The 27,742-nt window shown below is 43.6% G+C and overlaps 1 protein-coding gene and 1 long non-coding RNA gene across 13 annotated transcripts in view; one reads left to right on the top strand and one right to left on the bottom strand.

The window, feature by feature from the left end:
* Nucleotides 1-986: 986 nt before the first annotated feature.
* On the bottom strand, nucleotides 987-8,455 carry LOC148756506 (uncharacterized). The gene is made up of 2 exons (XR_016022878.1): nucleotides 7,895-8,455; nucleotides 987-6,355 (listed from the first exon to the last, which is right to left on the bottom strand). It is a non-coding gene; the product is annotated as an uncharacterized LOC148756506 (long non-coding RNA).
* Nucleotides 8,456-8,673: 218 nt separating this feature from the next.
* MSI2 (musashi RNA binding protein 2) overlaps nucleotides 8,674-27,742 on the top strand; it is a 379,844-nt gene continuing 360,775 nt past the window's right edge. For 10 of the 12 annotated variants that reach the window (XR_016022877.1, XR_016022876.1, XM_088802148.1 and 7 more), the window contains exons 1-5: nucleotides 8,733-8,901; nucleotides 9,199-9,239; nucleotides 9,560-9,641; nucleotides 10,333-10,417; nucleotides 14,255-14,296. Coding sequence is in view for 10 of the 12 variants with exons in the window: in XM_088802148.1 (XP_088658274.1) it covers nucleotides 8,840-8,901; nucleotides 9,199-9,239; nucleotides 9,560-9,641; nucleotides 10,333-10,417; nucleotides 14,255-14,296 (312 nt within the window). In the remaining 2 variants the exon portion in view is untranslated. Of the gene's footprint in view, nucleotides 8,902-9,198; nucleotides 9,240-9,559; nucleotides 9,642-10,332; nucleotides 10,418-14,254; nucleotides 14,297-27,742 lie in introns of all 12 variants that reach the window. The other 2 variants (XM_088802145.1, XM_088802149.1) reach the window with 2 other exon arrangements.

Here is a 27,742-nt window from a genome sequence, read left to right as displayed (position 1 = left end):
TTCTGTTTATTAGAAGACAGTTACTGGGTGGCCGGATGGCTCAGTTGGTTAGAGCACGAGCTCTCAACAAGGTTGTGGGTTCAATTCCTACATGGGATGGTGGGCTGTGCCCCCTGCAACTAAAGATTGAAAATGGCAACTGGACTTGGAGCTGAGCTGCGCCCTCCACAACTAGATTGAAGGACAACGACTTGGAGCTGATGGGCCCTGGAGAAACACACTGTTCCCCAATATAATTTTTTTAAAAAAGGAGACAGTTACTAAGTATAGCCCACACTCAGTAGGCACTCAGGAGGCGAATAAGGTTCTACCTCTTGGAGTACTAAAAAATTTGTGGACATATTTTAAAAATCACCATGACCCTCTATTTACAGGTGGGGCAGTTGAGACTGATGGTGGCTTATTAGCTCAAGGTCATTGAGCTACTAGTTAAGACCCCACATACAAGGCAGCAGGCCGTTTTATTTCCCTTCTGCTGCACCATTCACACACAAAGCAAAACAGAAAACACCACCGCACATAAATAAAAAACCTGCCTTTTTAAAATGGGTGAGATCTTCTAAAAGCAGTAGGAAGCTTTATGTTTGGAAATGAATGAAATGGACACTAGACGGGAAGGTAGGAGTCAGCTTTCCTCTCAGTTATCTCCACAGCCCTGAGAAAACACCACTTGTCTCAGGGATGGTTTCCTTTGTAAAACCAGAGGGGCCAGCTAAATGGTTCCCAAACGTGGTTGCCCATCACATTCCCCTGCGGAATGAAAGACTCCCAGGCCTTACACGAAATCCACCCAATCACAACCTCCAGGAATCTGCATAATTAAAAACAGAGTCTGACGGAGTGTTATGCAGACAGTAGGACTTACTGGAATAGATGATTTCTCACGCTTCCAGTTCTCATGTTATTTGAACTCCTCCCTTTCAACTGAATGTGCCCAAGTAACTCATTGGTTCTTTTTTTAAAAAAAAATTTTTTCATTGGGGAATATTGGGGAACAGCATGTTTTTCCAGGACCCATCAGTTGTGGTCCTTCAATCTAGTTGTGGAGGGCGCAGCTCAGCTCCAAGTCCAGTTGCTGTTTTCAATCTTTATTTGTAGCGGGCGCAACCCACCATCCCATGTGGGAATTGAACTGGCAACCTTGTTGTTGAGAGCTCAGGCTCTAACCAGCTGAGCCATCCAGCCGCCCCTCTGGCAGCTCAGCAGCAGCTCATTGTCTTCAATCTAGTAGTGGAGGGAGCAGCTCACGGGCCCATGTGGGAATCGAACCGACAGCCCTGTTGTTCAGAGCTTGCGCTCTAACCACCTGAGCCATCCGGCCTCCCCAACTCATTGGTTCTTGACCCTCACTCATCAGGGAATCATCAGGGAAATTTGAAAAAAATAGGATGCCTAGGGTCCCTCCTCAGGCAAAATAAACAAGACATTCTGGGATGCAGCCCAAGGATCACTATGGTGTGTTTGTTTTCATCAACATGTTTTAAAATAATTGTGTTCAGCCTTATTGCACATTAGAATCACTTGGGAAGTTTTTTAAAAAGACCACTGCCCAGACTGTCCCCCAGAGCCGTTAAGTCAGAATCTCATAGTTGGAACCAAACATCAGTATTTTTTAAAGTTCCCAGGTGAATGGAATGTGTAGCTGCACTGACCTATGTTTGCCTCATTGGAAGTAATTCCAATACTGCCTCACCCATAAAAGATCATTCAGAAGAAAAATAGTTCAGAAATCTTAGCTGCCACAGTACTGTAAGGAAAACATGCGTTCTAAATGGAAGACATCAAAAATTAAATGGAAGAAAAAAGAAAGGAAATCAAAACGAGAAAAAAAAAAAAAACACACAGAAAAAAAGGAGAAAAATTAAATGGAAGTGAGTTCTATTTCTGGCAAGACAGCAGACTAAACAGCTTGAAAATACTCCTGTTATAAATCCTCTATAGATACTGGTCAAAATGCAATAAACACCCATTGAAATGAGCTCATGGACAATAAGGAAAGGCTGCCAGCAACAGAAGCAAGAGGGAGATGACAGCATGCTAAGCGAGTAAGCGGAGGTGGAGCTGGTCTCAGGGAGGTTTGCTGGCCTTAAAAGCCTCAAGTTTGAGCATCAATAATGGAAAAGAGACTGTGGTTTGGGCCCGTTAAAAGTGGGGAGATGGAACTGAGATCCCCACATACAGCTGGAACCCTCAAAAGGATGAATCATTATAGAAATAATTCATTGGAAAGAAATCTTCCCAATGGCACCGGGAGACAAGAATATTTGACTGCCTTGGCAGGAGTGGAAAGTGGAGAAAAAAGTCTTCGCTGAGAATATGAGACTAAAGCTCAGCCTTCATATAAATTTGGGGCTGGAATATACCCTACTTGAATGGTCCAGGAACTCTGAAGCTGAAAAATGAAGATAAAAATACAGGTCCAGCACCAAAGGGCAAAGCATACATGGATACAATCCACCAAACCAAGATGTGGTAGATATAAGAGTCCCAGGAACCTCAGACCACAGAACTATCAGACAGACTATAAAATAAGTGAGTTAAAAATTATTAGACATAAAAGAATATTTGAAACTGTGAGAAAATAGCCTAACACTATAAAAAAAGGTAGATATGAAAGAGAATTTCTAGAAATTATACATACAGTCATTGAAATGAAAAGCTCAGTGGATGAGTTACATTGCACATTAGACATAGCTGAAGAAAACACTGCAAATGGATCTGAGGAAATTGCCCAGGAAGCAGCAAAGAGTGACCAAGTGAAGGAAAGGCTAAGGGAAAGGTTCAGAATATGCTGCATGGAAGGGGAAGATGCATTAGACCCCTAATAGAAGTACCAAAAGGAGAGAATAGAGAGAATGCAAGAGAGACAAGATTTATAGAGACAAGGGCTGAAAAATTTCCAGATTTGATAAAAAACATGAATCCTGAAATTTTGGATTTACAATGAATCTTGAACCAGGTAAATGAAAAGAAATTCATACCTGAACACAGCATAGGAAGAATGCAGGAAGCCAAAGACAAAGAGAAAAATCTTAAAACCAGAAAGAAAAAGTAGATTACCTACAAAGGAATGACATTCAGACTGACAGCAAATGTCTCAACAATAAATAGAGAAACAAGAAGACATGACATATTAAAAAAAAAGTGCTGAGGGTACAATAACTTTCAATCTAGAATTCTACATCCAGAGAAATCATCATTCAAGGATGAGAGTGAAATAAGACAATTTTATATTAATGGAGAAAGCATGTCACTCATATAACCTGGAAAAATTACTAAAGGATATGTTTCAAGGAAGAGGGCTGGTACCTAGAAAAAAAAGGAATAGTATGTTAGAAACAAAGATGAATAAATTGGTAAACATGGGCAAATCTGAACAATGACTACATAAAACTAAAATGACAAGTGATTAAATTTAGAGGTATGAAAACCAGGTAGGTGTAAACTAACAAGCAACAATAACATGTAAAAGGGAGGATGTAATTGAAGAATCACTCTTAGCTTATTGTATAGTTTTTTTGGGGTTGGATCAAGTGTACAGGTTAAAAACTGTCATCACTGAAAGAATAGAACTAGAACTTACAACTTACAGCTTCTAAATTAGTTAAAGAGAAAAGAAAAATAAAAACTTCTTGATCAATTCAATAGGAGAGAAGAAAGGAAGTAAAAAAATAGAGAAAGCAGAATAAATAAAAGGTGTGAAATGAGAATGAAGACATAAATTCAAACATGTCAGAAATCAGTGGGTCAACATTGCTAGTGGGAGTATAATTTGGAATAACACTTTGAAAAATAGTTTAGCATTATCTGTAAAGTTTTACATTCACATATCTTATGACCCAGTCATCACTCCAAAGAGAAATTCTTACCCACATATAGCAGAAGACAAAAATGTTCATTACAGCACTGCTTGTAACTGCAACAAGTTAGAACAAGTCAAATCTGAAAAGAGGTTCAGATTTATAACAGGAGAATGGACAACCTAAATTGTGGCATAGTCATAATGAAATATTATACAATGAGAAAGAATGAACTACAACCAGATGCAACAATCTAGTTGAATCTTAGTAATATCACGTTAAGTAAAAAACATAAATCTCAGAAAAATTTCATAAAATTTTAAAACAAGTGATAAAAATTTGATAAAACTTTTTAAAAATCAAAAGAATAATAAATACAAGATTGAGATTAGTGATTACTTCAGATGTGGGAACAGGAGAGGAACACATAGGTAGATGTATGCCATTGTTACTGTTTTAGTTCTCTAGTTGAATAGTAGGTTTACAAGTATGCATAATATTAAAAAATAAAATAAGGCCATTTATATACCCAATGATGAGAGTGTGTTTATGCTAGTAATTCTGATTAATGTATTTTTGCCCCCCTAAGTTTCATTAAAAATATCAGCAATCACATTAAATGTAAATGGACTAAACTTACTAGTCAATCATATAAATAAATGAACAAGATTCACCTATATGCTGTTTACAAGAGACTCACCTAAAACTTAAGACTTTTTAAAAAGGCAACAAAATAAACCCAAAGAGCAGAAAAAAGAAAATAATATAAGATATATATTAAGAATACACAATATATTGTATTCTTCTATATGGTATATATTTTTATATGTATGTTCATATATATGAGTATAAGATATAAAATACTACATAAAAGTAAAAATTAATGAAACAGAAAAATTGTGTTAACCAAACTAAAAGTTGATTCTTTGAAAACACTAGTAGAAAGTAGAAAGAAACACCGGTTAAAAAAGGGAGATCTCTGGCACAACTGATCCAGAAAAGAGAAGATACATATACAATATTTGGAATGAAAAAAATGGACATTATGGATAGATGCAGCAGAGAAAACATATTGAGAAAACTATGAATAGCATTTTGTTAATAAATATGATAACCTGGATGTAATGGATAATTTCCTTGAAAAATTGACTCAAGAAGAATATAAAACCTAAAGAGGTCCGTAGACATTTAAAGAAATGGAATCAGTAGTTAAAAATCAAGCAAGGAAATATTTATTCCAGACCCAGACATTTTACCAGCAAGTTCTACCAAACATTCAAGGAACACATAATTCCAATTTTATACACACTGTTCCAGAAAATGGAAAAAGAAGGAACATTTACCAGTTCATTTTATGAGGCCAGTATAACCAGACAAAGGCAATATAAGAAAGAAAAATTACAGTCAATAGACTTATGAACATGGATACAAAAAAAAAAAAATCCTACAATGAAATTAGATGTTGACATTCATTCATTCATTCTTTCGGTCATTCAAGAAATATTTATTGAGCATCCACCATGCATCAGCAGGCACTGCGCCAATACATGGAGAGCAGAAATGGACTGGAGCTTATGGCTTAGTGGAGATAAAGCTAATGGTCACACAGGGTAAGGCACATAGGACATTCTGGCAGGATAACCGTGCACACCAAGTTTGAGTCAGGGAGGTTAAGGAAAGCTTTCCAGGCACATTAGTGGAGTAAAAATAGGTGGGGGAAGAATGTTTAAGATTCTATTGCAGGGTTCAAGTGGGAGATCTGGGATGCAGTAGCAGGAAAGATGAATTTGAGGGATATTTAGGAAGACATAATACCACATACCACAGACCTTCATGATGGATTGCACATGGGAAGGGGTCAACCTTGTCTCTAGGATGGCTGGGGTTTTGTTCACTGATAGAGGGAACCTGAAAAGAGGTTCAAATTTAGGGGAAAAGAGCAAGGTTTTGGACATGTTGAGTTTGGGGTACCTTTAGTAAGGCCAAGGGGAGATGTTGAATAGGAAATTAACTAGAGCCTGGAGCTCTGTGGGGAGGTCAGGCTGGAGATTTTGAGTGAATATTTAAACTCATCGCTTGGAAGAGCTCACGTAGAGAGGGTGTGTAGCTGGGGTAGAGAATGAACACCGATTTTTAAAGGAAAGGCAGAGGAGAAGGAGTCGGGGCAAAGAGACAGAGAAGGAATGGCTGGAGAGAGGTAGGAGGAAAACCAGAAGAATGAGGGTATCAAGAATGCCAAGGGAATAGTAGCTATTAAGAAGGGAGGGTCCGACAGTGTCATGGGCTGTCGAGATTTTAAGGGGGTGGAGGACTGACACTGCACCGCTGGAATTCTTCTGATTGAGGGGCTACATTAAGTGAGTGAACTGGAGAAGAAATGCATACAATAACAATAATAATAATAATAATCTATTACAAATAATAGTGCAAAGGGGCAGCACGAGGGAATTTTGGGGACGATGAAACTCTTCTGCATCTTGTTGATGGTGGTGGCTACTTGACTCCATGCATTTGTCAAACTTCATAGAATTATAGGCCACGAAGAGTAAATGTTACTGCATATAAATTAAAAATAAGTAAGTAAAAACAATGTAGTAATGGAGATTTAAGATCTAGCTCTCTTCCTGACTTTGTAACTGCGGCTTGGTTTATAGTCTCTCAGGGTTTTAATTCAGTTCAGTGTCAGCTTGTGCAGGTCTACAATAGGGAACAAGGGTGCCCTACTCTCAGCTGTGAAGGACAGAATAAATATGCAGACAGCAGAGCCAACGGGCATTGGACTGATGGCCAGAGCCACTCTTAGGAACTACCTGGTAGGGTCCGGGTACAGCCTGGTGAGCTTGGATCCTCTGGGACCCTGATGTAAAATGAGGGGGTTGGATCAGGAGAGCCCTGTCGACCTCTGATGGTCTGTGGTTCTATCATAAAAATTCCAAACACAATCCAATTAGCTCTGTTGTCTGCATTTTGTTATTGAGAATAATCATAATAAACAGTTACCATAATAACTACTGGTTCTCGAACATGTAAGACCCCAGATGATTTGGGAAGCAGCTTGAAGTTACGGAAAATGCTTGGGCTTGTGGGTTAAAGCTTTAAAGCACCTCCTAAAAATCATAAATCATATGAAGTAATGATTGATAATAAGCACTGAAAATATTGGTTTTCAGTGAAAAAGGGACATTTGTTGACTTCAATCCCTCCTCTCACCCCATCAATCCTGTCAGGGAGGAATTATCCCAATTTAGGAGATTAAAAGTCTGGTCACCGAAGGATTTGAGTGGTGTTGAAATTTTCGAAACATTTCACTTTTCCAAGACCCACAGTGGATTTGGTACAGTTTTGGTGTTGAGTGTAGAGTCCATTGTGTCCTAATTCTATGAAAATTAATGGAAAAGTGTTAATTGGGCATCAATTCATGCTAAACATTAATGTGAGTATTTGATGAACCACAACTTTATGTTGTCCCTCATGCTGCTGTAACTCAATTTATTGTAATAATTTAAAACAATAGGGATAATTGTATCCTTATTGTTTTAAATACCCTATAAATTGAACTTGGCCTGAATTCCGCCAGCCTGAAAATCTGCTGAAGTGTGAGATGCCTTTGTGAAGCTACAAACATCATCTTTTTGCAATTTTCAGTGCGGGAAGGGATGAAGCCAGAATTTATTAAGCATCTACTGTGCGTCAGGACCTGTGCTGCACCACACAGCTCCTAAGGTGGCGGGGTGAGTGTCTGAAGATACTCTAGCTACCTTCCCAGATGGTGGCGAGTCGTGGGCTATTTCAATCGCACGCAATTTTACTATCTCAGTATGGAAATCATAAAAACACAATGAACGAGTTGAAGAGGGATTTCCTGAAATAACCACCCTTTCCAGCCATCCCAGAGACGCTCTAAAACTATTTTTCACTACAAAAATTTGCTTTGAACCCCAATCATTTGACCTTGACCCCTATAAACCTATTTTATTATATTTTTTAAATGCTGTATGATTAACGCGGAAACCCTTTCTTCAGCACTTTCTCACCACTGGAATCGCATGTTTCTCAAAGTTCCAAAATAACCTTTCCCGGGCACGGATTCGTACCTCTGCCGGGGAAGGGCGGGGAGCGGCGCAAGACGTGCCGGTGTGGAGCCAGAGCCAGAGAGAACTTCCAGAGCGAAAGGAAAATAAAACTTGTGGCTGGTGTCTGTATGAGAGGGTCTCCTCAATCCCGAAGTCCCCCGATCCTGGGGGTTTTGGGGGCCGCCCGAGGAGCGCCAGGGTTTAGGTTTGATCCCGACGTCCTTGACCTAAATTTCTGCGCGGTAGCTAGAAAAAGGGCGCAGAGCCGGGCGGGCGTCTGGTGCCATCCCTGGATCCCGGCGACCGCGGCCGGCGAACTTGAATGGAGAGGCCGAAGTAACCGGGGGTGGGGGGCGTCTTCTCCCCTGCCCGACTGAGGATCTGCGGCTAGCTCCCCGCGACACCCCCTCCCCCGATCCACCCGCCCCCCGCAGCCCATGTGATCTAGGAAAGTCGGGGGGTGCGCTCCCCGACTCCACGGCACCCGGCCCGCCCCGAGGCGGGGCCCTTCGTGCAGCGAGGTTCGCGCACCGCCTCCGTGGGTCCGGCCGCGGGGGGCCGAATGTGCGCGCGCGGGCAGGCGGAGGCAGCTCCGGGGTGCGTGACGTCACCGGCATTGGTTACACGACGTTCTAGAACTCCGCCCCACGTGCGCCGGGGAGGAGGGGGAGGAGGAGGAGGAGATGGGGGTGGGGAGGAGGAGGGAGAGAGGTGGGGATGGGCCGGGGGGGGCGGGGACGGGGGGTGTGCGAGCAGCAGGGCTGAGCTAAGCCGAGCCCACGTGTGACGGCTCTCGCCGCTGCCCCGGCTCCGCCGCTCGCAGAGAGATTCGGAGGAGCCCGGGCGGGGGGGAGGAGGAGGGGGAGGAGGGAGCGGGAGATCTCGGGGCTCGGAGCCGGCCGCCGCTCCGCTCCGATCGCTGTGGGGCTCGGTTTTTTGGGGGTGGGGGGGCGGGGGGGCTCAGATATGGAGGCAAATGGGAGCCAAGGCACCTCGGGCAGCGCCAACGACTCCCAGCACGACCCCGGGTAAGTTTCCAGCCGCTGCCCACCGCGCCGCCTCGGGCTTGCTCTCCTTGCAGCGGCGGGGACGGCGGTGCGCTGAGCCCGGCATCTCCCGCGCCCCCCCGCTCCTCCCGCGCGCCCCCCCCCACAGTGGAAGTTACACACCTTTGGATTGCATTTCGCCGTCACCTTCTCCCCCACCCCACCTCCCAGCTCTCGCTCGCTCGCTCCCCCCCGCTTTCCTTTTAGCTTTTGTAAGTTACACGTCAAAATGGCCGATCTGACATCGGTGCTCACTTCTGTTATGTTTTCTCCCTCTAGTAAAATGTTTATCGGTGGACTGAGCTGGCAGACCTCACCAGGTAAGGGAGGGAGGGGGGGACGCCTGGGTCCCCCCCTTCTTGGCTTCTTTATTGCTCTTTGTTATCCCGGTGTAGGAGCTCCCCCCCCCCCCGCCGCCACCGGCTCCCCACTTCTCCTGTGCAAGGTTATTTTTTTAAATAGCAAATCCTTTCTGAGCCCTCTACGCGACCTCTGTTGCCGAATTCCCCCCGCGTGTGCAAAAAATGCAAAAACAAAACAGAATAACAACAGAAAACTACTTTTGGTTTTTGTCCTTGATCAAAATTTGCATTGCTTTTCCCCCACACCTCCCCCCCCATCTCTCTCTCTCTCTCTACAGATAGCCTTAGAGACTATTTTAGCAAATTTGGAGAAATTAGAGAATGTATGGTCATGAGAGATCCCACTACGAAACGCTCCAGGTAAACCATTCCCTTCTGGATTTTGTCTTTATTTTAGAACAAAGTTTAAGTGTTATTTTTGGAGGTGTCTTCGGAAGTAGCTAAGCGGATTTAGAATGGGGCTTAGGCATGTGGCTGTTTTCGAATGTCGCTCTATTCCACCTCCGCCCCCCGTAACCCCAAAGGTGATTGTAAACTGGGGCTTGAACTCTGGATATAGAGATACCCATCTCTCGGCTGTAAGTCATTTCGCCGTCACTTATTCTCCTGTTTAAAATGACATTCAGCTTCATTCACTTTCCATATAGTTTTTTTTTTTTTTTAATATATGCTTCCCCACATTCCCAGCTCCCCAAACTCTTAAGCCCCTCTCAGAAAGCTGGATGAATCTCTTGTAAGTGCCGGGTTTTCTTCGGAATAAAACAAAGCGTTAAGAAAGGGAAGGGGAGGAGGAGGAGAGGAAACTGAGGTGGCGAAAGAGTGGAGACACCAGCTTTTTCCAAGTTACCTCCACCCGCCCTGCCCCCGTTCCACTTCCCCCATTAACCTTGGTGTGTTTTCTTGCGAGGTGGAGGGCTGTAGACCGGAGGGGACTGGGGGAGGACCGTGGGGGTAACTTTTGCTCTCTAGTCTGCATTAGAGTTCACTCCTTGTTGCTTTCAATGGTGTCACATTTTCTTGTTTGTTTTTCTCCCTCTTTGTCTCATTTCAGAGGCTTCGGTTTCGTCACGTTCGCAGACCCAGCAAGTGTAGATAAAGTATTAGGTCAGCCCCACCATGAGTTAGATTCCAAGACGGTAGGTTGCTTTTCGTTGTTGTTGTCATCGTTACCCCCTTTTCAGGACCGATCTGGGCATTGACAGCCCCATTTAAAGGGACAGTGCCTTCTTTTGCTTCTGTGCTGAGAGCTGGGTACTTTTAAGCAGAGCTTGTGAGTTGGCTCTAAAGTTTGCTGCCATGGCTGGGTTTTGGGTTTTCTTTTTAGAGCCTGTCCCTCAGCAGCTCCAGAAGCTGCCAAGCGTAGGCTTGGGGGGAGGGGTCGGCTTGAGGGGGAGGCTATTTTCCGGGCCAAGGGACCATGCAAAGAAACTCCACCAGAGAGCAAAGGCAACTTTTCTTTGTCAGCCAAGCACAGCACGCATTACCAACAGTGGCTGGGAACTGGCTTTCAGAAGGCACAGCCTGCTTCACTGGGGCCAAGTGGGGTGGGTGGGGCGGGAAGGAGGCGAGGGGGCGCTAATTCCAGGTCCAGGCAACAGGTTTCTCTTGGGGCACTTCGGATTTGGAATGGGGTTTGAGAAGGAAAGGAGACGCTTTCAGGGTCAAGCTGGGCATCCAGTGGTGACTCCAGATGGCGTGAAATCTAAGGCTGATTGAGGCCTTGGGTTTCAAAGTGATTTGTTTTCCCTTTTTTTCTCAGATCCTTTATTCTGAGTGAGCATACTTTTATAGCATTAGAAGGGTTTAAAGCTCTGTGTTGAGGGGGGAAATGTCTCTAGGTAGAGATCAGAAGAGGAAGGGAAGAAAGTGTCAGGGTATAATACTACATTTAATGGGGTGCGTACATAGTGTTTTATTTAAACCCCTGTGTTGGCTCTATGCTTTTTTCCCTTCCCTTTAAGTCTCATAGAATTTCCCAACAGCTTTTATACATCTGCCAAAGCAGAGGTTCTGAGGTGACATTGGGGTGCTGTGCTGGGCTGCTTGGGGCTTCACTTTTCTGTAATGGGGTAGTAGGACAAGGCAAGGGATGGGGTTCTAGTCCCAGCTGCCCTTATGAACTTAAGGTTAAGTTGTTCCCTGCCTCTGGGCCTGTGTCCTCTTCTCTAAAATAAAAGAGTGAAACTGAGGTGATCTTCTAAGTCTCGTTTGGTTTTAACATTGAATGGAAGAGAAGAAAAGAAAAACCTGGCCACTTTTGGTGCACCTGCATTGATTTTGCAAATTTACCCTCTTTCTCTGATCAGAGGTCAGGTGCATGGCCCTTACCCCCAAGTAAAGACCTCACACACACTAAGTTGCTTTATTAATGGTACTGATTTGCCATAGCCTGCGGCCCAGCCTTTTTGCACTTTTAGGTCATTTAATTTCAGGAATGATCATTTGTAAGGTGATAGTGGATGTTTGAAGAATGTTTTTCACTCTTTGACTTTTCCGCTAGACACTTCAGAAAGCAAGTAAAATTAAAGAGGATAAATATTTCAAGGCAAATTTGGGAAATTATTATTCACCCCCTCTTCACCCGGGATAGGAGAAATAGTATTTGGTTTTCTACTGTGGCTGGTGGGTCATAGCCATCAATATCTGGTGCAAAGCCTGCAGTTTTCCCTCCCTAATTGTTTGTAGACATGTTTTGGTCACTATTATGTTTAGTATAACCTAGCTTTTGACTTTGTTTCAACGTTCAGTGCAGGAGGCAGAAGCGGTTGGTTTATTGACATGGAAACAGAGGATCTTGTTTACCGTTACCTTAAAAGCTTTGTTTAGGTAACGGCCATTCACATCCAAAATAGTACCCTAGTCTATTCCTAGAGGATTTGTAGCTACAGTAAGTAGAGCTGTACCTAACTAACTAATGTTTTAATTTTTGGTAGTTTTCTTTTTTGCTCGTTTTAAAAAAATAGTTGACAGGGATGTGCAAAAGGTTGGGATTTGCCATACTAATCTTGACCTGTCCTCTCCCTTCGAGCTCTCAGCGTGTAAACTTTGCACACCGAAGAACTCTCATTGTGGTACAACACGCTGTTATCACAACGTGCAATACAGGAATTCTTCAATTGGCTTTGAATTTGATAATTTCAGATATTTCTTTTTAGCGCTCTTCTCTCTTCACTGCTCCCTAGCCCTTCCAGCTCCTGGCCTCTCACCAGACACGTCCCTCACCTTTTACCCAACAAACAAGATGACTTATTATTGTAATTGTGTGCTGGTCAGCTTACAAAAAGACCTTGGGAGAGTGTTGATGAAAAGACGTATCTGTCTTACGTTTGGTCAACAGAATGGAAATCCACACCTGTTGTATTTCTCTTGTAGACAGCTCTAGTCAGTGCTGAATACACCTGTAGATGCAGTAATGTTAATCGTGATGAAAGGGTAGTTTCCTAGATCAGAGATTTTGGTCTTTTCGTTTGTGAAAAGTAATCTCTCATTTCTCAGGTGATGTTTAAAGGTAGAAAACAAACACGCTGCAGACTTTTGTTAGGTCTTTAAACTAGCTTAATAAAAGTGGTAAATCTTTGATAAATGTGGTGAGTGTATGTCTTACCCGCTGAGGTCCTGTGAGATATTAAATCTGCGAACAAGAATTACCTGTGGTGGACCTTTTCCCGCTCTGTGCTCTTTCCCAGAGGGAAACATTCTTCAAGAGCATTACTCTTTTTTTTTTTTTTTTAACCCAGTGACAAAACTGAAAATAGGTTCAGAGTTAACATTTTGAGGGGAAAATTTTAATATGAAAGCCTATAAATAAATAACTTGTAGCAATATTCATGCCACTCAGCGTTGAATTTTACCCAAAGATTCATGACATTTAGAAATTAATGAAAACCAACAATAGGAATATTTTTTTATTCTTCCCTCCTCATGTTTTCTATCCATCAACTTTAACCCCTGCAAGTCAGCCTGTTAGATTCAGATGCTTCCGTGGAAATTGTTTTGAATTTTAAAGCCAGTCCCGGTTGAGACTCATGTTTTGTAAGTGTCTAATCTAGGGTAGAGGATGTTTTTCTACTGGGATTGGGGTTAGGGTAGGGAAATACCGTAATGGTTACCTTACATTCTGACTTCTTTTTTTCAGTAATTTTTAAAAAGTTTTTTTAAATCCTATCTCCATGATAGTCTTTCTTTTCTAATATGGGTTTAGGTTGCTCATAGATTTTTTGTTTTGTTTTGTTTTACCCCCCTGTGATTTTTAAAATCAAGGTGGATTTACTCACGTGTTTTCTTTTACTTTAATTTATTATTTTTTTTTTAAGAACCAAGTCAGGCTCCATAGTTTTTGACACCTGTTTTCTTTGTCTTTCTTTTGCGATACAAAGAGTGAACTATTCCTTTGATTAATCTTAGGTAATTTACTTTTGCTAAAGTGCGTGTGTCAATTTAAGGAGAGCATTGTGTTGGGTGTCTATGGGGAATTTTTGATGTGGTGGGTTTAAAAAATTTTTGGAATCCCTTCCTCCTGTGTTGTTTCGTTATCACCGGGGAGAAGAACTACCATCCAGTTACCCACTGCTGGAAGATTCTTACATTTAATTCTCAGGTGATGACTTTTTTCAGTGATGATGTTCCCATCTTTTCTCCTAGCCATGCATTGCAAATTAGATGCAGGTACCATTTATTATTTAGTGTCTGAGGAAGAAAATCCCTGGCCTAAGAGATCTAGTTTTTTAACAGCATCACACATTGAAATATATGGTAGGACATTTCAGAAAGGCTAGCTGTATTTATTACATTTTGAGAGGGACCAGGAAAGTTTGGATCAAAGTTTAAAAAAGCTATTGAGTTGCCCGAGAAGTTACTAAAAGCTGGGTTATAAGCCTGAGAAATGAGTGATTAATAATTACATGATTAACCATGCTTTTTTTTTCTTTCCTCAAAGTACTGTCATTGACTCCCACTTTTCCATTTTTTCCCAGATTGACCCCAAAGTTGCATTTCCTCGTCGAGCGCAACCCAAGGTAAGGAGGAGAATTGGTCAAAATGATTTTAGTACTCAGGGATGGTTGCCAAGGATTTCATGTTTCCAACAGACCTGGCAATGAAGCATTGAAACCTGGTGCACACCATTCCTTCAGGGTGACGACCTGTGGCTGTGAGAGGCAGGCCAGGCCAATAGTCCTGAGATAACCGTGTGTCTGTAGGTTAGCCACCACCCTGAGGTGGGTACTGAGCATTTAGCTGAGGTAGGGACAAGCCTTATAGTAAAAGGACAGACCTCCGTCTCTTGCAATATTTATGCAAGTGTTCTATTTATTTTTTAAGCATTGCTGAGATCATATCAGGAAAAGCTGGACATTTCCTTGTGACTCTTTTTGGAGGGTACTCTTTTGAGGCCCTACCACTTGGAATTTATGGAGAGAAGTAGAATTTAAGTAACAGCTTGTCCTTTCTTGGAAAAACAACTTCATACATAGACCTATAAAGCCCTAAACAGGACGCGGAGGATGTCTTGGTTTCAGGTTGGTTGGATAAATCAAGGCACACTTGAAACCCACAGTGCTGTTGCTCTGTGCAAGCGCTGGTGGAGAAGTTCTGAAAATGTTGTAAGCTTGTCGGAGTGGTACTACAAGACTCGCTTAAAGGCTTGAGATAGGCCTTAACTACTTGAGAAGGGCGTCGCTAACAAAGTTTTCACTGAGTTTGCCAGGTGTGGCTGTGGGAACAGCTGCAGGAGCCTAAGGTGAAATTTTAGGGGCTTATGGCTTACGTGTTGAATTTGCACTTTTTAATTATACTTTTTTCTTTCCTATATAACACGAAGAAATACTTTATCTGCATCTTGTGGCCTTGGCATTCTTTTAAGGGGAAAAGGTGAAGCTTCTGCTTGGAAGTCATAAAGGGAACGGGCTGTGGCTTTAGCAAATTCAGTTTATTTCTTTAAGCACGGTCTCCTAGAAGTGGAACCTTGTAATTGTGTAAAGGGAGGAACGGTTTTGCACATTAATGAAGAAAAAGTTGGCATTTGTGAATATTTTGAGAATTTCAGGTCTGAGCCTGCTGTGCGATTCCCTTCCTTTCTTCTTTCTTTTTCTTCCATGTGATTCTTTCCTTTTCTTTCTCTCTCTTTCTTTCTCCCTTTCTAAACACAAATCTCTTAAGTAAATATAGTAAAATACTTTAAGGCTTTTTTTTTTTTCCTAATGCTTAAGCAAATAATAGGAATTAATGAGCCAAAGAGGTTAGATTATTTCTGTACTGAGCACAAACTCTGGGACTGTCTTAACTGTTTAAAGGTTGCTTTCCAAATTCTATGTGATCCTTGACATTTCAGAAGACTTCCAGAATGAGCAGTATTTCCTGGGTTTGGAAGAATTGCTATTTCTTCCATAAGTGTGAATCTTCAAATTTCCAGGTTAGTCATTTGATCACCCAGAACTAGGATCAGATTACCCTAGAGGGAAACTGGAAAAATCACTGACTTGGTCAAACCATGGGTTTGACCTGTTTTCCCTTCCTACTTGTTCTCTGCCAACCCCCCCCCCCCCCGCCCTTTTTTCTTAACCAGGAGGGCAATATTTCATTTTAATATACTTTGACATTTGATTTTTCAGTGATGCATTCAACTTGAAAATGAGACAGAATATTTCTCAAACTTGTCACAGTGTGTATGCACATACCCTTCCCATTCCCTCCCCCCACCCCCTCCCCCCCTCCCCCCCACCAACCCAGAGTCTGGGATATTTTAGGTGAATTGTCACCCGTTTACATATGAGCTAACGTTAAACCAGCTCAGGGAGGACATCTTTCCATGAAATTCTAGGATTTCATAACTATACCTTACTCTTTTTTAATTAATTAATTTATTTAAAAAATATTTTTTTACAGATTTTTTTTTATTGGAGGAAGGGGAACAAGACTTTATTGGGGAACAGTGTGTACTTCCAGGATTTTTTCCAAGTCAAGTTGTTATCCTTTCAAGTTGTAATCGTAGTTGTGGAGGGTAGTTGTGGAGGGCACAGCTCAGCTCCAGGTGCAGTTGCCATTGTTAGTTGCAGGGGGTGCAGCCCACCATCCCTTGCGGGAGTCGAACCGGCAACCTTGTGGTTGAGAGGATGCATTCCAAACAACTGAGCCATCCTGGAGCTCAGCAGCTGCTCAGCTCAAGGTGCCATGTTCAATCTTAGTTGCAGGGGGCAGAGCCCACCATCCCTTGTGGGACTAGAGGAATTGAACCAGCAGCCTTGTGGTTGAGAGCCCACTGGCCCATGTGGGAATCGAACTGGCAGCCTTTGGAGTTAGGAGCATGAAGCTCCAACCACCTGAGCCACTGAGCCGGCCCTATACCTTACTTTTTATGACACACTTTACTGTACAAAGAACTTTCCTATCCATTATCTCTATCTGAATCCCAAGTCCTCGACATTGAGCAAAGTACCTCCTGTCCATCTCGGTTTGCTCTTCTGCAAAATGGGAGTGGTGACAGTAGCTCCCTGAAAAGGTTGACGTGAAGAATAAAAGAGCCTGGCATGGGGTGGGCCTTGTAACTCACCATCACCAGCACCATTATCATTGTTGGTTTAATCATTTATTATTTACTGTCATTGATATTTTCAAGCTTGATGGCCTGGCTTCAGATCCCGGCTGTGCCACTCGTTAGCTGTGTGAATTTGGGCAAATCATTGAATTTCCCTGAACCTCAGTTTCCCCATCGCATTGAATTTTTTTGTGGACTAAATAAATTAATAAAGGTAAAGTACTGACGAAAAGACCTGGTGCTGGGTAATACCTGGGTGTTAACCTGCTATTTTTACTGTTACTTTTGATAGGCCCTCACACCAGTCTTGTGAGAGGTCTCGTGATAATAATGACATGAGCTGAATGTATGTGCCAGGCACTGTTGTAGGGACATTATGCAGATTAACTCAGTTAGTCTCCCCCTCTGCCCTATGAGGTGGGCAGTAGTATTTGCTCCGTTTTATAGATGAGGAAACCACGGTGCAAATGGGTTGAGAAGTACAAGGTACCCACGTAGGCAACGTGACTCCCGAACTGGGCTCTCTCCCAGTGTGCTGTCCTGTGGGGTAACACACTGTATCTCTTCTCTGTTCCGGAAGAGGAGGCATCTCTCAGCGTGGTCGTCGGGCTGTGGAGCAGAACCACAGCCAGAATCTCAGGACTGAAGTTTCGTGGTTGAGTGCTTTGCCCAACCCCTATGATGTCATCCCATTGTGTGACACTGTCTGGTAGTGTCTCTCCATCTGACCCCTCAGGGCCTCCTTTCAGAGGGTTCTGGAATTGCTCAAGCCCAGTGAGGCAACTGGGAAATTGGCGGGGGAGTGTGGTGGTTGGGAGTTGGGGCAGGGTGGGGAGAAAGTGCCTTCCTTGTCTATGATTATTTTCCGATAGAATTTAAGCCGGGCCACGGGGATTTCAGACTGACGTTCGTGTTGGAGGCCAGAACCTGGCTGGCAGGAGTATAAAACTTGAAGTCAAGCCTTATTTATTTATTGTTTATTTCCCTTCAATGAGCCTTGTGTGTGTGTGTGTGTGTGTTAGGGTCCCAGGGGCAAGGTGAACGGTGCCCCTCCTCGTGGGCTGGGTAAAGATCTTGTAAATGATATGTCCGCGTGCGTTTCAGTTAAAATTCATTTCTCTGCTTTCTGGCTGTCCCTCCTTGCTAACACTCGCCAGAGAAATATTCCGTGGAGGTGTTAAAACAAGACGAGTGGAAAGAAACTGTAACTTAATACGAAAGAAAATCCGCAGCAGTGAAGAACAGATTTTGTATTAGTACTGTCATAATATTCTTTAATGTATCATGTAAATAAAAATCTGTTTTGACCAGAATTTTAATGAGCGACTGAAGGAAGGGTTTTGAATCCTGCAGTTCATTTATCCCCCTTTGCGATGTAAATGTTCACATCTCAAGTGAACTATAAGGGGGCTTTTATTAACTAGTCAAGGGGTGACTCTGGAGACTAGTGGTCATTAATTAGTGAAGTACATTTTGATCAGAAGAAGATCTGTCTGTTCTAGATCCATTTCTCCAGATGATTATTTCATTTTGTGAAATACGGAAGAGTGTCTCCCCATCTTTTAAAAAATTAAAATGGTCTCGCTCCTCTACAAAGATGACTTAATTTGAAGCCATTGGAGACATGGAGATGAATGGGATCCATCATGTCATACCCTGTCTTCCTTTTGGGCAGGCACGTTGGCTGCCCGCAAGAGTTTTGTTCAAGCTTGTGGGTTCTTTTTCTTGTGTGGAGAAACCAAGAGACTGCCTAGCAGCTTGCAGCAAGAGTGAGTCTGGTGTAACTCACCATCTGCCTTAATTATCCTCGTGTATAGTAAAGCACTATACACCTCTGTTGCCATTTTCCTTCTTTGGTTTTAGAGGCCAGAAACTTCTGTTCATCAAGGGGATCAAGAGAAGGAAACTATTTCCAGTTGCCTTCAGTAGCAGCTGGATGACCGTGGACAAGTCACCTAAGCCCTCCGAGCCTCAGTTTCCCCCTCTTTAAAATCAGGGATAGTGTAGTGCTCAACCTGGAGCTGCTTTCAAGGTGAATGCAAAAAGTCTTTGCCGGGAACCTGGCACAACTGTCTGCTGAATATTATTATTATTATAGAACTATTTTTGTAGAATTAAAAAAAAAAATCATGATGGTGACAATGACCAAAGAAAAATCTTCATTGGAATGTAAGCCTCCTGACGGCAGGGGGGCGTTTGCTATTGGTGGTTGGCGTTTGGTAACTGGGAAATGCATGATTGAATTCAGCCTGCCTTTTTCAAAGTGGAGGCAGCTGGCGCCCAGGGAAGTTATGTCCGTTGCCCCAGGTCACACAGCTTACGTTGTGGCAAGGTTGAGCTGGAAGCCAGGTTTTCCTGTTCCCTCGAAGCTTCTCTGTTAAGCAGGCATCCAGATGGGTGCAGCGCAGCACGAGCATTTTACACATGCACCTCCTGTTCCGCAGGAGCGGTTTCTTGGCAGCTTCTCAAGGGCAAGGGGTGATTTTTCGGCATCTGGCCTTCCCCTGCTGCTGTGGGTCGGGTCATTCTAGCGTCTTGCCATCTTGGATGATCTGCAGCTGTCATCTCAGCAGCCACAGTTAACAGACCTGCGGTGGGTTTCTGGTTCCCAGCCGGGAGGGGGTGGTGTGTCTGCAGCCCTTGTCCACATGGCGAGGACCCTGGAGGGTTAGTGGCTTAGCTTCCTTCTTGTAGGGAGAGCAGCTCTTTCCTGCCTTCCAGTCAGCAGCAGGTGTCAGCGCAGGAGGAGGGGCACCGCGTCCTACAAATGTCCTTTCCCTGGATTCTGCCTTTCCTCACATGCTTTCATTTCAGTGTTAAGGTCAGGCTCCTGTGTTCTATGTCAGATGTTTTTGGCAGATTACTGAGACCTCTCTGTCCCCCAGGAAGGGAGGAGGAGGAAGGCAGTCTCTGAGGAAACAGCTGACCATCTTGGGTGCCCCTGGAGGCGGCCTCCATTCTTCGTGTCCTATTTTGTATTTTTAAACCCTAACGTTCTCCAGCAAAAGCCCTGAGAACACAGAGGGAGATGTAGTTTATCATTCTCTGCCCTCTTGTTTGATCTGGTGGGTTCAGTTCATAAGAGCTTGTTTAATTGCTTTTAATTGCTGACTCTTTATGCACCCACTTTGGGGGGGATTCAGGATACCCTTCATGGTTTCCTGGTGCCCCTTGAACAAAGTCTAACCTTCATGGCCTGATAGGTAAGGCCCTTTAAGATCTATATGGGGTTAGGGGGCTGGGGGTAGCGGGCTCTCTTCTTCCAGCTTATTTCCCTGCTTGTCTGCCTTGAAAGTGAGTGTCACCCTTTTCTGAATAGCTGTCCTTTTGTGGGTCCCCACCTGCACTGCCCTTCCTTCTCTCTACAGTACAAAACAGACCCCTCTTTCAAAGCCCAACGTAATTGTTACCTTTTCTGCACAGCCGTCCCTGTTCCCTCATGGATGTAATCTTTTTTTCTCTGGAATTCCACAGCACTTGACTGTTTGTTTGTTTGTTTGTTTTTTGGTTATGTTCCTTCCAACAGTAATAAATTAGCAAAAACTTATTGCTGAAGCCATTAGGCATTGTGCTAGGCCTTCACACATTCATTTATTCACCACACATTATTGAGCACCTACTGTGTGCAAGACACTGTCTGGTTCTGGGGATAGTGTGGAGAGTAAGACAAAGTCCCCGCCCTCAATGGGGCTTTCACTCTAGTGGGGCAAATAAGCAATGGGCAAAGGGATAAGTATATCACATGCCAGCAGGTGTGAAAACCTAGGCAGGGTAAGAGTGACGGGAGGGGTGGGGATGGACCGTATGTTTTCATACATTCAGTTGCCTCTTGCCGTAGTTAGTAATTATTGACCAAGTTTCTGCTCAGCACCAGGGACTGTGGGAGGCACTTTGTTCTGAGTTTTATGGTTGTTTAGGTTCATGCCGCGTTGCTCCACTGGGCAATAAACGCTAAAGGCATGAGTAGGTTTTACGAATGGAAAACCAAACACCTTAGCTTTTAATATTGCCCTTCTGCGCGCTCTGGATCTCCATTTAGATAGGATGAATGCAAAGTGACAGAAGAGACGCAGTTCTTGTCTTCAGGGGTCTTACCTGCACGTTGGGAGGAGAGGTGCTGCCTGTGTTACGGGAGAGGATGCCCTCAGCACAGGAAGAGAGAACCAGCGTTAAGAGGAAGGAAGAGTGAAGACAGCTTCTCGGAGGAGCTGCTCTTTGCCCCAGATCCTGAAGAACAGGTAGGAAGGAAGAATGGCAGGAATGCAGTTCTTCCTACCCGGAGTGAGGAGAGGTCAGGAAGTGCAGCTGAAGCCCAGGGTGTGTGCTGAGCCTACTCCGGGATGAGGCTGGGAGACTAGGTTTGGGCCAGGTGGTGGAAGGCGTCGAATGCCAGGCAAAGCACATGAGGTCGTGCTTTCCTTGGCAGGTGCTGGGGAACCTGTTGTGTGTGTGCAGGATGACGGCGATGCTTCGTATGATGCTCTGAGCTCTTTGGGACCAATATAGAAGCTGGGGTCACTGATAAGACTATGGCTGATGCAATTTCATGGAGAGCTTCTTATCCTGGACTTGTGCCCTCGGTGAAATGCATACTGCATTCTCTCTGGCTAGTGTCCCTTCTAGGGGACCGATGTTCTTGGCAGATACCACCCCTGCTCTTTGGGGTGTGTGGCACTTAAAAAAAGCTCTACCCTCCTCTCGTTTCCACATTCTCCCTTCCTCTCTGCCTCCTTAAAAGGGGCCGTGATAGAGACAAAATTCTAAAGTTCTGTACTTCATCCTTGTCCGAGCTGTGGTGTGACTATGTGTAGACACCGAGATGTCGTTTCTTGGTATGGAAACCACTGATGGTCTGTATGACACCAATGGTGTGCCCTGTGGCTCAAAGCTGCCTGACAGGTGACTTCATAGGTAGTGTCACTTGAGGTCACCACCATGGACTGAGTGGCTGCCTGGTGTGAGGAATAGGTGGTTCTGGAATCACAGCCTCTGCCTTCTGTGTGGAGTGAGAGGTGTGAGCAAGTGAGGGCTTGGGACCAAGCGCCCTGTGGTACATCGTAGCAATAGTCTAGCATTGGGGGTCCAGCGGGGGCAGGTATCCCACTCTCCCCCCCCTTTCAAGGGTAGATAGCATGAAACTCCCAACCATTTGGAAAGTTATTCTTGGGGTAAGTTTCTGGCTGTCATACTTCTATTTTAGCTTTGAGACTGAATAATCAAAAAGAAAAATCCTGACTCAGAATAATGGCTGTTACTTTTTGTGAGGCATTATGTTTGAAGCACCATACTAAGCCTCTGATATACTCAAATGTCTTTTAATTTAATCCTTACATCAGTGCTTTGTTGGTATCTCCATTTGACAGATGGGTAAACTGAGGCCTGGGAGGATAAGCAGCTTTCCCGCGGCCACAGAACTAGTAAGGGTCAGGGTTGGCATTTGGACCAAAGGCTGTCTGAATCCTCTGTTCTCGCTCCCTTAACCATTAAGCCCCGCTACATCCAACATGAATGGGTAGATTTTAGATTCTTGCATTTTGCCTGAATGCTGTAAGATGCTCAGGCTGCTGAATAGAATTTCTTGTGGTCTGGCCAGGAAGCTTCAGGTTAATTTCTGTTGCCTATTTTGTAAGAATTTGTTTAGCATAGTTAAATGCCACTTGCCAGCTATGGAAGTTTGGACAAATCACTTAATGGTTTTGTGCCTCCATTTCTTCATCTGTAAAATGGGGTTTTTAAGCAGTGCCTGTGTCATAGAATTGTTAAGGGGATTAAAGGAAGGGCCTAGGGTGATATCTGCATGTAGTGGATCCAGTGTAAGCATTAATTATCTGCTACTGTCCCCAAAGATGGCACTGCCCAGATTACAGCTCATGGGTTGATTGGTACCGTGGCCCCTTTCTAGGGGTGATGGATAGAACAGCATGTGTCAGTGGCTTGGCCTGTTCCTGGGGTCTTGGCTCTCGAAAGGGAGATGGTGAGCATCCTTTATCTTGGGGATGCTCAGTGGGCACTGGGAATTCATTTCCTTTTCCATATGTGATGCTGTGTTTTTGCTGCTTCTGAGAGTGAAGTCCTGGGGTGCAGCTAGGGGACAGCTAAGACCCCGCTGTGTGAAAGGTCTCCCCATGAGCCTTCTCTCTCCCAGTCCTGGTCTTTATCTGCCTGGGGGTAGTTCCCCCAATGACTGATCTGAAAGCATCACATTCATTTATTTGTCACTGGCTGTGACAGGCCAGTTAATGCTAATGGATTCTTTTTTTAGCCTGTTGTCTGCGATGAGTTTTCTCCCGAATGTCCTGAAGTCTAAGGCATTAGGGGAATGTGTAACTTTTATGGTATAGGAGGATTTAAAAGATAAATAGGGTTTTGTGTGTAAGGGCCTTACATTTAGGTTAGGGGTGAGAGCAGCCAAGGAGGAGATGTTGGGCAAGCCCAGCATCTTCTTTTTAAGAAATCCATTCAGAGCTCTAAATTGCTGTTTCTGTTTCAATTATGTGACAATTTCAAGGGTTTAGAAAAATCTAATAAAATGGTCTTGATGATACATTCTGAGGAGAGAGTACTTTAGAAGATCCAGGAGAATAAATTCCTCAGGGGTCAAGAGAGTCTCATTCCTGTCACCTTGGGACTTTTTTCGTCTGGGTTTTTACATTTTTATTGTTTTGAAGGGCAGAAAACAGTGTTGGAATGTATTCAGGGCTTCAGCCATATCCTCCATCGAAATGAATTATTCTCTTTGGGCAATTGCAAATAAACGGGCCACTGCAATCACTACACTAGCTCTTTTTTTTTTTTTTTTTTTTTTTAGCCTGGCATGTTGTAAATGACTTTCAGAGCATGGTTTGTGTGCGGAGTGATTTTGAATAAAGCACCATAGAGAAGAAAGCAGAGGAGGGGAAAGAGTGAGCAGAGAGACTCTGAGAAAGTTTTTTCTTTTCTTCAAATCAAAGCTTTTGATAATTTCTCAAAGAACAGAAGTTTACAGTGGAAGCCATCTTTGGGCTGCCTGCAGGAACAGAGTACAGAACGACCTAGTGTAGCAAAACGTGGTACTGAGTGACATTAATGAGCTGACCACTCTGGTGGGAAGGGGGCAGGGAACCAGTGGGGAGTAGCAGTTCCCAAGCCTTGCTTTCAGCCATTGGTTTCCTTCTGTATGTGTGTGTGGGCGCCTGTGTGTGTGTGTGCGAACATTCGTGTTTGTTTCCTAAGTCTTGTGATGACAGTTTTCATACCAGACCTTGCTCAGTTTGCTGCAATAGTCTCCATCTATTCCCACTTCCTGAAAAGTAAAGTTTTAAATGGGGAGGCCTTTTTTTTACCTTCTGGGTACCTGCTGGAGCCAGGGTGGGTGGCACGTGAAGCTGAGATCCCAGAGCCCGGCACGGTTGAAGACCAAAGCCAAGAGTGTAAAAAGTCAATATTCTCATCTGAAATGGATTCCAGGGAGGTGGGAAGAGAAAACCTGTTGGAGCACAGCTTCCTTCCCCCCCCCTCCCTTATAAAGGCCTTAGCCTGATAGCATTTCATATTGATGGTATAAATGAAACATTGCAACAACGGCTTCTTAAATATTTTAGAGGCTTGGAGAGTATTCCGTATTTCCATGTTGCTCTGGTGCAAGAATTTTCAATTACTTAAGAAAAGCTGCAACATGTTGGGTATATAACCTGAGCAAGGAAGTGAGAAACCTGGGTATTACTGACTTACTGAATAGGACCTTGGGGGTACCTGGTTCAGCCTGTTCCAGAAATGAATCTAGTATCTTCCATCTTATTCTTCATCATGGCGTTGGAGTGAACAGGAATGGGCAAGTGTTTAAAAACTGCTGTGAGATCTTAAGAAAAAAAGCGAGATGGGACCCGGGCTGGGGTTGGGGTGGGTGGCTAGAAATTCAGTGTGTTTGTATTGATGCATGTCTTTTTTTTTTTAAAAAAAATCTTTTCAATTCCCTCTGGGATATCTCTCAAACATGTCATTTTTATAGCTAAAGGCAAACAAATAAACAAACATGTTTAAACTTACACACATAACGCTTAAAAACCAATGCAGTAGGTTCATTGTCTCTCCCACCTTGGAGAAAAGGAGCCAATGAGCGTGCTTGAACCTAGGAAACAATTGGGCTGTGGACTCCACAAGACGGCTACGTGTATATGTTTCTTCTTCTGTTTTCAAAGCAGATAATTGGTTTTAGTAAGAACTTCTGACTTGATTAGGGGGCCCTTAGGAAATTAAAGTGTGTTTGAATTTCACAAGTATAATTTTAATTATACAAATTTTACGTTTTTCACTAGGGAGCCAGGTTCAGAACTTGTTTTCCTGTCCTAATAGGAGTCGCAAAGCTGATTGTGGCAGAATGCCTTACTTACGTTTGCTTTGAAAAGAAAAATCCCTGCGTTGGATCATTGTTTCCCCTCCGCAGTACACGATGTTCAGGTTAATGTCCATATACGTCCCATATCCTTGTTAAAAATGGTTTTTCACTGGGTCCACACCACTGTAAAACTGACTAACATAGTGGAGGGGGGGAACCTCATTATGAATTTTTCGGCTGTACTTTCTGAAAGAATTCAATTAAAGTTCTTTTGAACACAAGTCCTGCCTGGGCGGCTTGTGCTTGGCACGCTGCCACGTTAGCATGTTGGGTTTGCTGCTATCGCCACATCACCCTGTTTGCTCAAGGCCTGTGTGTGCACAGGATTAGCTCTCCTAGCTGCCCCTCTTTAGCACGATCCCAGTGGATTACAGCAGAAGGTACTGTGGAAACAGGCACCTGAGTTCTTCCCCAGGCTGTAAAGAGGTGATGGAGAAGGGACGGTCAGACTCCTTGGCCGTCCCAGGAGAAGGATTGATTGTGTTAATGAGAAAATGACCATTTTTCAGGGCATCCAGACAAAACTCCAAGTGTCAGGGAAGTGCTTTGTGGGTTTGAACTCAGGCATCCCCAGACATCTCCCCCCGTTCAGGGGCTTTAACAGCTGCCTAGAGACCAGCTCCTCAGGCCTTCTGGGCTCTTGTCTCAGATATTGACAGGAGAGGTTGAATAGAGCAATTGTTCGTGATAGAGAAATCATGAAACCGGCTTGTGAATGAGTTGCTGTCATACAGAGGCCTAAAAATATGGGAAAATGCTCTAAATGTAGGCCTGATCCCACCCCATTACCCTCCCCCACATTTATCATCGACTTTAATATTTTTCTGACTTTCTGTTGAGGTGGCTTAGTGTTTAAAAACGGCTCTGGAAGCAGGAGGTCTTCTTACCAGCTGTGTGGCCTTCAGCATGTTATCTAAATATTCTGGGCCTTAGTTTCGTCATCTGTAAAATGGAGGTGATAATAGTATCTCCTTCATGAGTTTGTTGTGAGGGTTACATGAGTTGACATATAAAGTGCTTAGAAGGGTGTCTGGCGGGCAGAAAGTGCTGTGGATGCGTGAGTTATAGTAGTGTTAGGAAGACGGATGTCCTGTGGCAAGTTTGTCCAAATGCTGACTGCCTGCCTTACTCAGTGGTCGAATTGTTAAGTGCCGGAATCTACTGCCTTACATGTTTTTTCTTATGTAATTGAGAAATACAAAAGAGTATCACACGTGGATGTATGTGAATATATATGACGGGCAGAATTGCATATATTTTGGATTCAGACACACGCGTGTGCTATAACAAATGAGGCATGTGGTTTGATTGGGGCACAGCCTCTGGGCTCAGAGGGACCCATCTTGAATCTTGGTGTTGCCACTAACTCTGTGACGTTAGAAGTTCTTTAAACCTTTCTGAGCTTTAATTCTACAGCTAAAGAATGGGGATAATAAAGTTGTGGGTATGAAATGAGATGCTATACATAAGGCATCTGACACTTAGAACATGTTAATTCCTTTCCCCATAACCAGGGACATATACAGAGGGTGCCAAAAAAATGAGGACCTGAACACTTTAAGAAAGGGAAACATTGTATTACAATAGTAATGATATACCCGGGAGTGCCAAAAAAATGTATCCACATTTTAGATAACATCTCTTAAAAATGTATCCACATTTTAAGATAACATCTCTTAAAATGTGGATACATTTTTTTGGCACCCTCCTGTTTGCCAATAACAAAAGATGAATACAAATCATGCATATATATTTTTTGGGCACACCCTGTGTGTGTGTGTATGTATGTGTATAAAATATATGTAGTAGGAGGTCTGACAATTAAGTTCGCGACCTTGTTGCAACAATGTTGCTAACCTTGATAGCAGAGGGATTATTCATTAAGAATTTGTACCAACTGGACAGTTAACCAAGTTTACTATTCGGAAGTGCTGAAAAGGCTGCAAGAAAAAGTCAGATGACCTGAAGTTTTGCCAACAATGCATGGCTCTGCATCACGACAATGCACCAGCTCACACGGCACTGTGTGTGAGGGAGTCTTTAGCCAGTAAACAATTAATTATTGGAACACCTCCCTACTCACCTGATCTGGCCCCCAATGACTTCTTTCTTTACCCGAAGATAAAGGAAATATTGAAAGGAAGACATGTTGATGACATTCAGGACATCAAGGGTAATATGACAGCTCTGATGGCCATTCCAGAAAAAGAGTTCCAAAATGCTTAGAAGGGTGGACGAGGTGCTGGCGTCAGTGTATAGCTTCCCAAGGAGAGTATTTCAGAAAGTAGTGATATTCAGCAGTGAGGTATGTAGCACTTTTTCTAGGATGAGTTTGTGAACTTAATTGTCTGATACAAATATATGTAATTGTATCTTAAAAATGAGAAAGATACAAAGTGTCCTGCTCTTGCTGGACAGGCGGACACCTGAAATTAGCTGGTAAGTGCTTCGAAGAAGGCGAGGAAGGCGTAGAGAAAAGCACACAGTGAGAAGGTGATGTTATTATCCTTAATCTACATGCATACGGGCTGTGTTAAGGGCTTCCTTTCACAAAAC

Source organism: Rhinolophus sinicus, chromosome 12, assembly GCF_057876585.1.
Source record: "Rhinolophus sinicus isolate RSI-liver-muscle chromosome 12, RSI-T2T, whole genome shotgun sequence".
In the NCBI taxonomy this organism is placed as follows: Eukaryota; Metazoa; Chordata; class Mammalia; order Chiroptera; family Rhinolophidae; genus Rhinolophus; species Rhinolophus sinicus.
The sequence above is the reverse complement of the archived record's forward strand: the minus strand, read 5'-3'. Positions and strand labels throughout refer to the sequence as shown.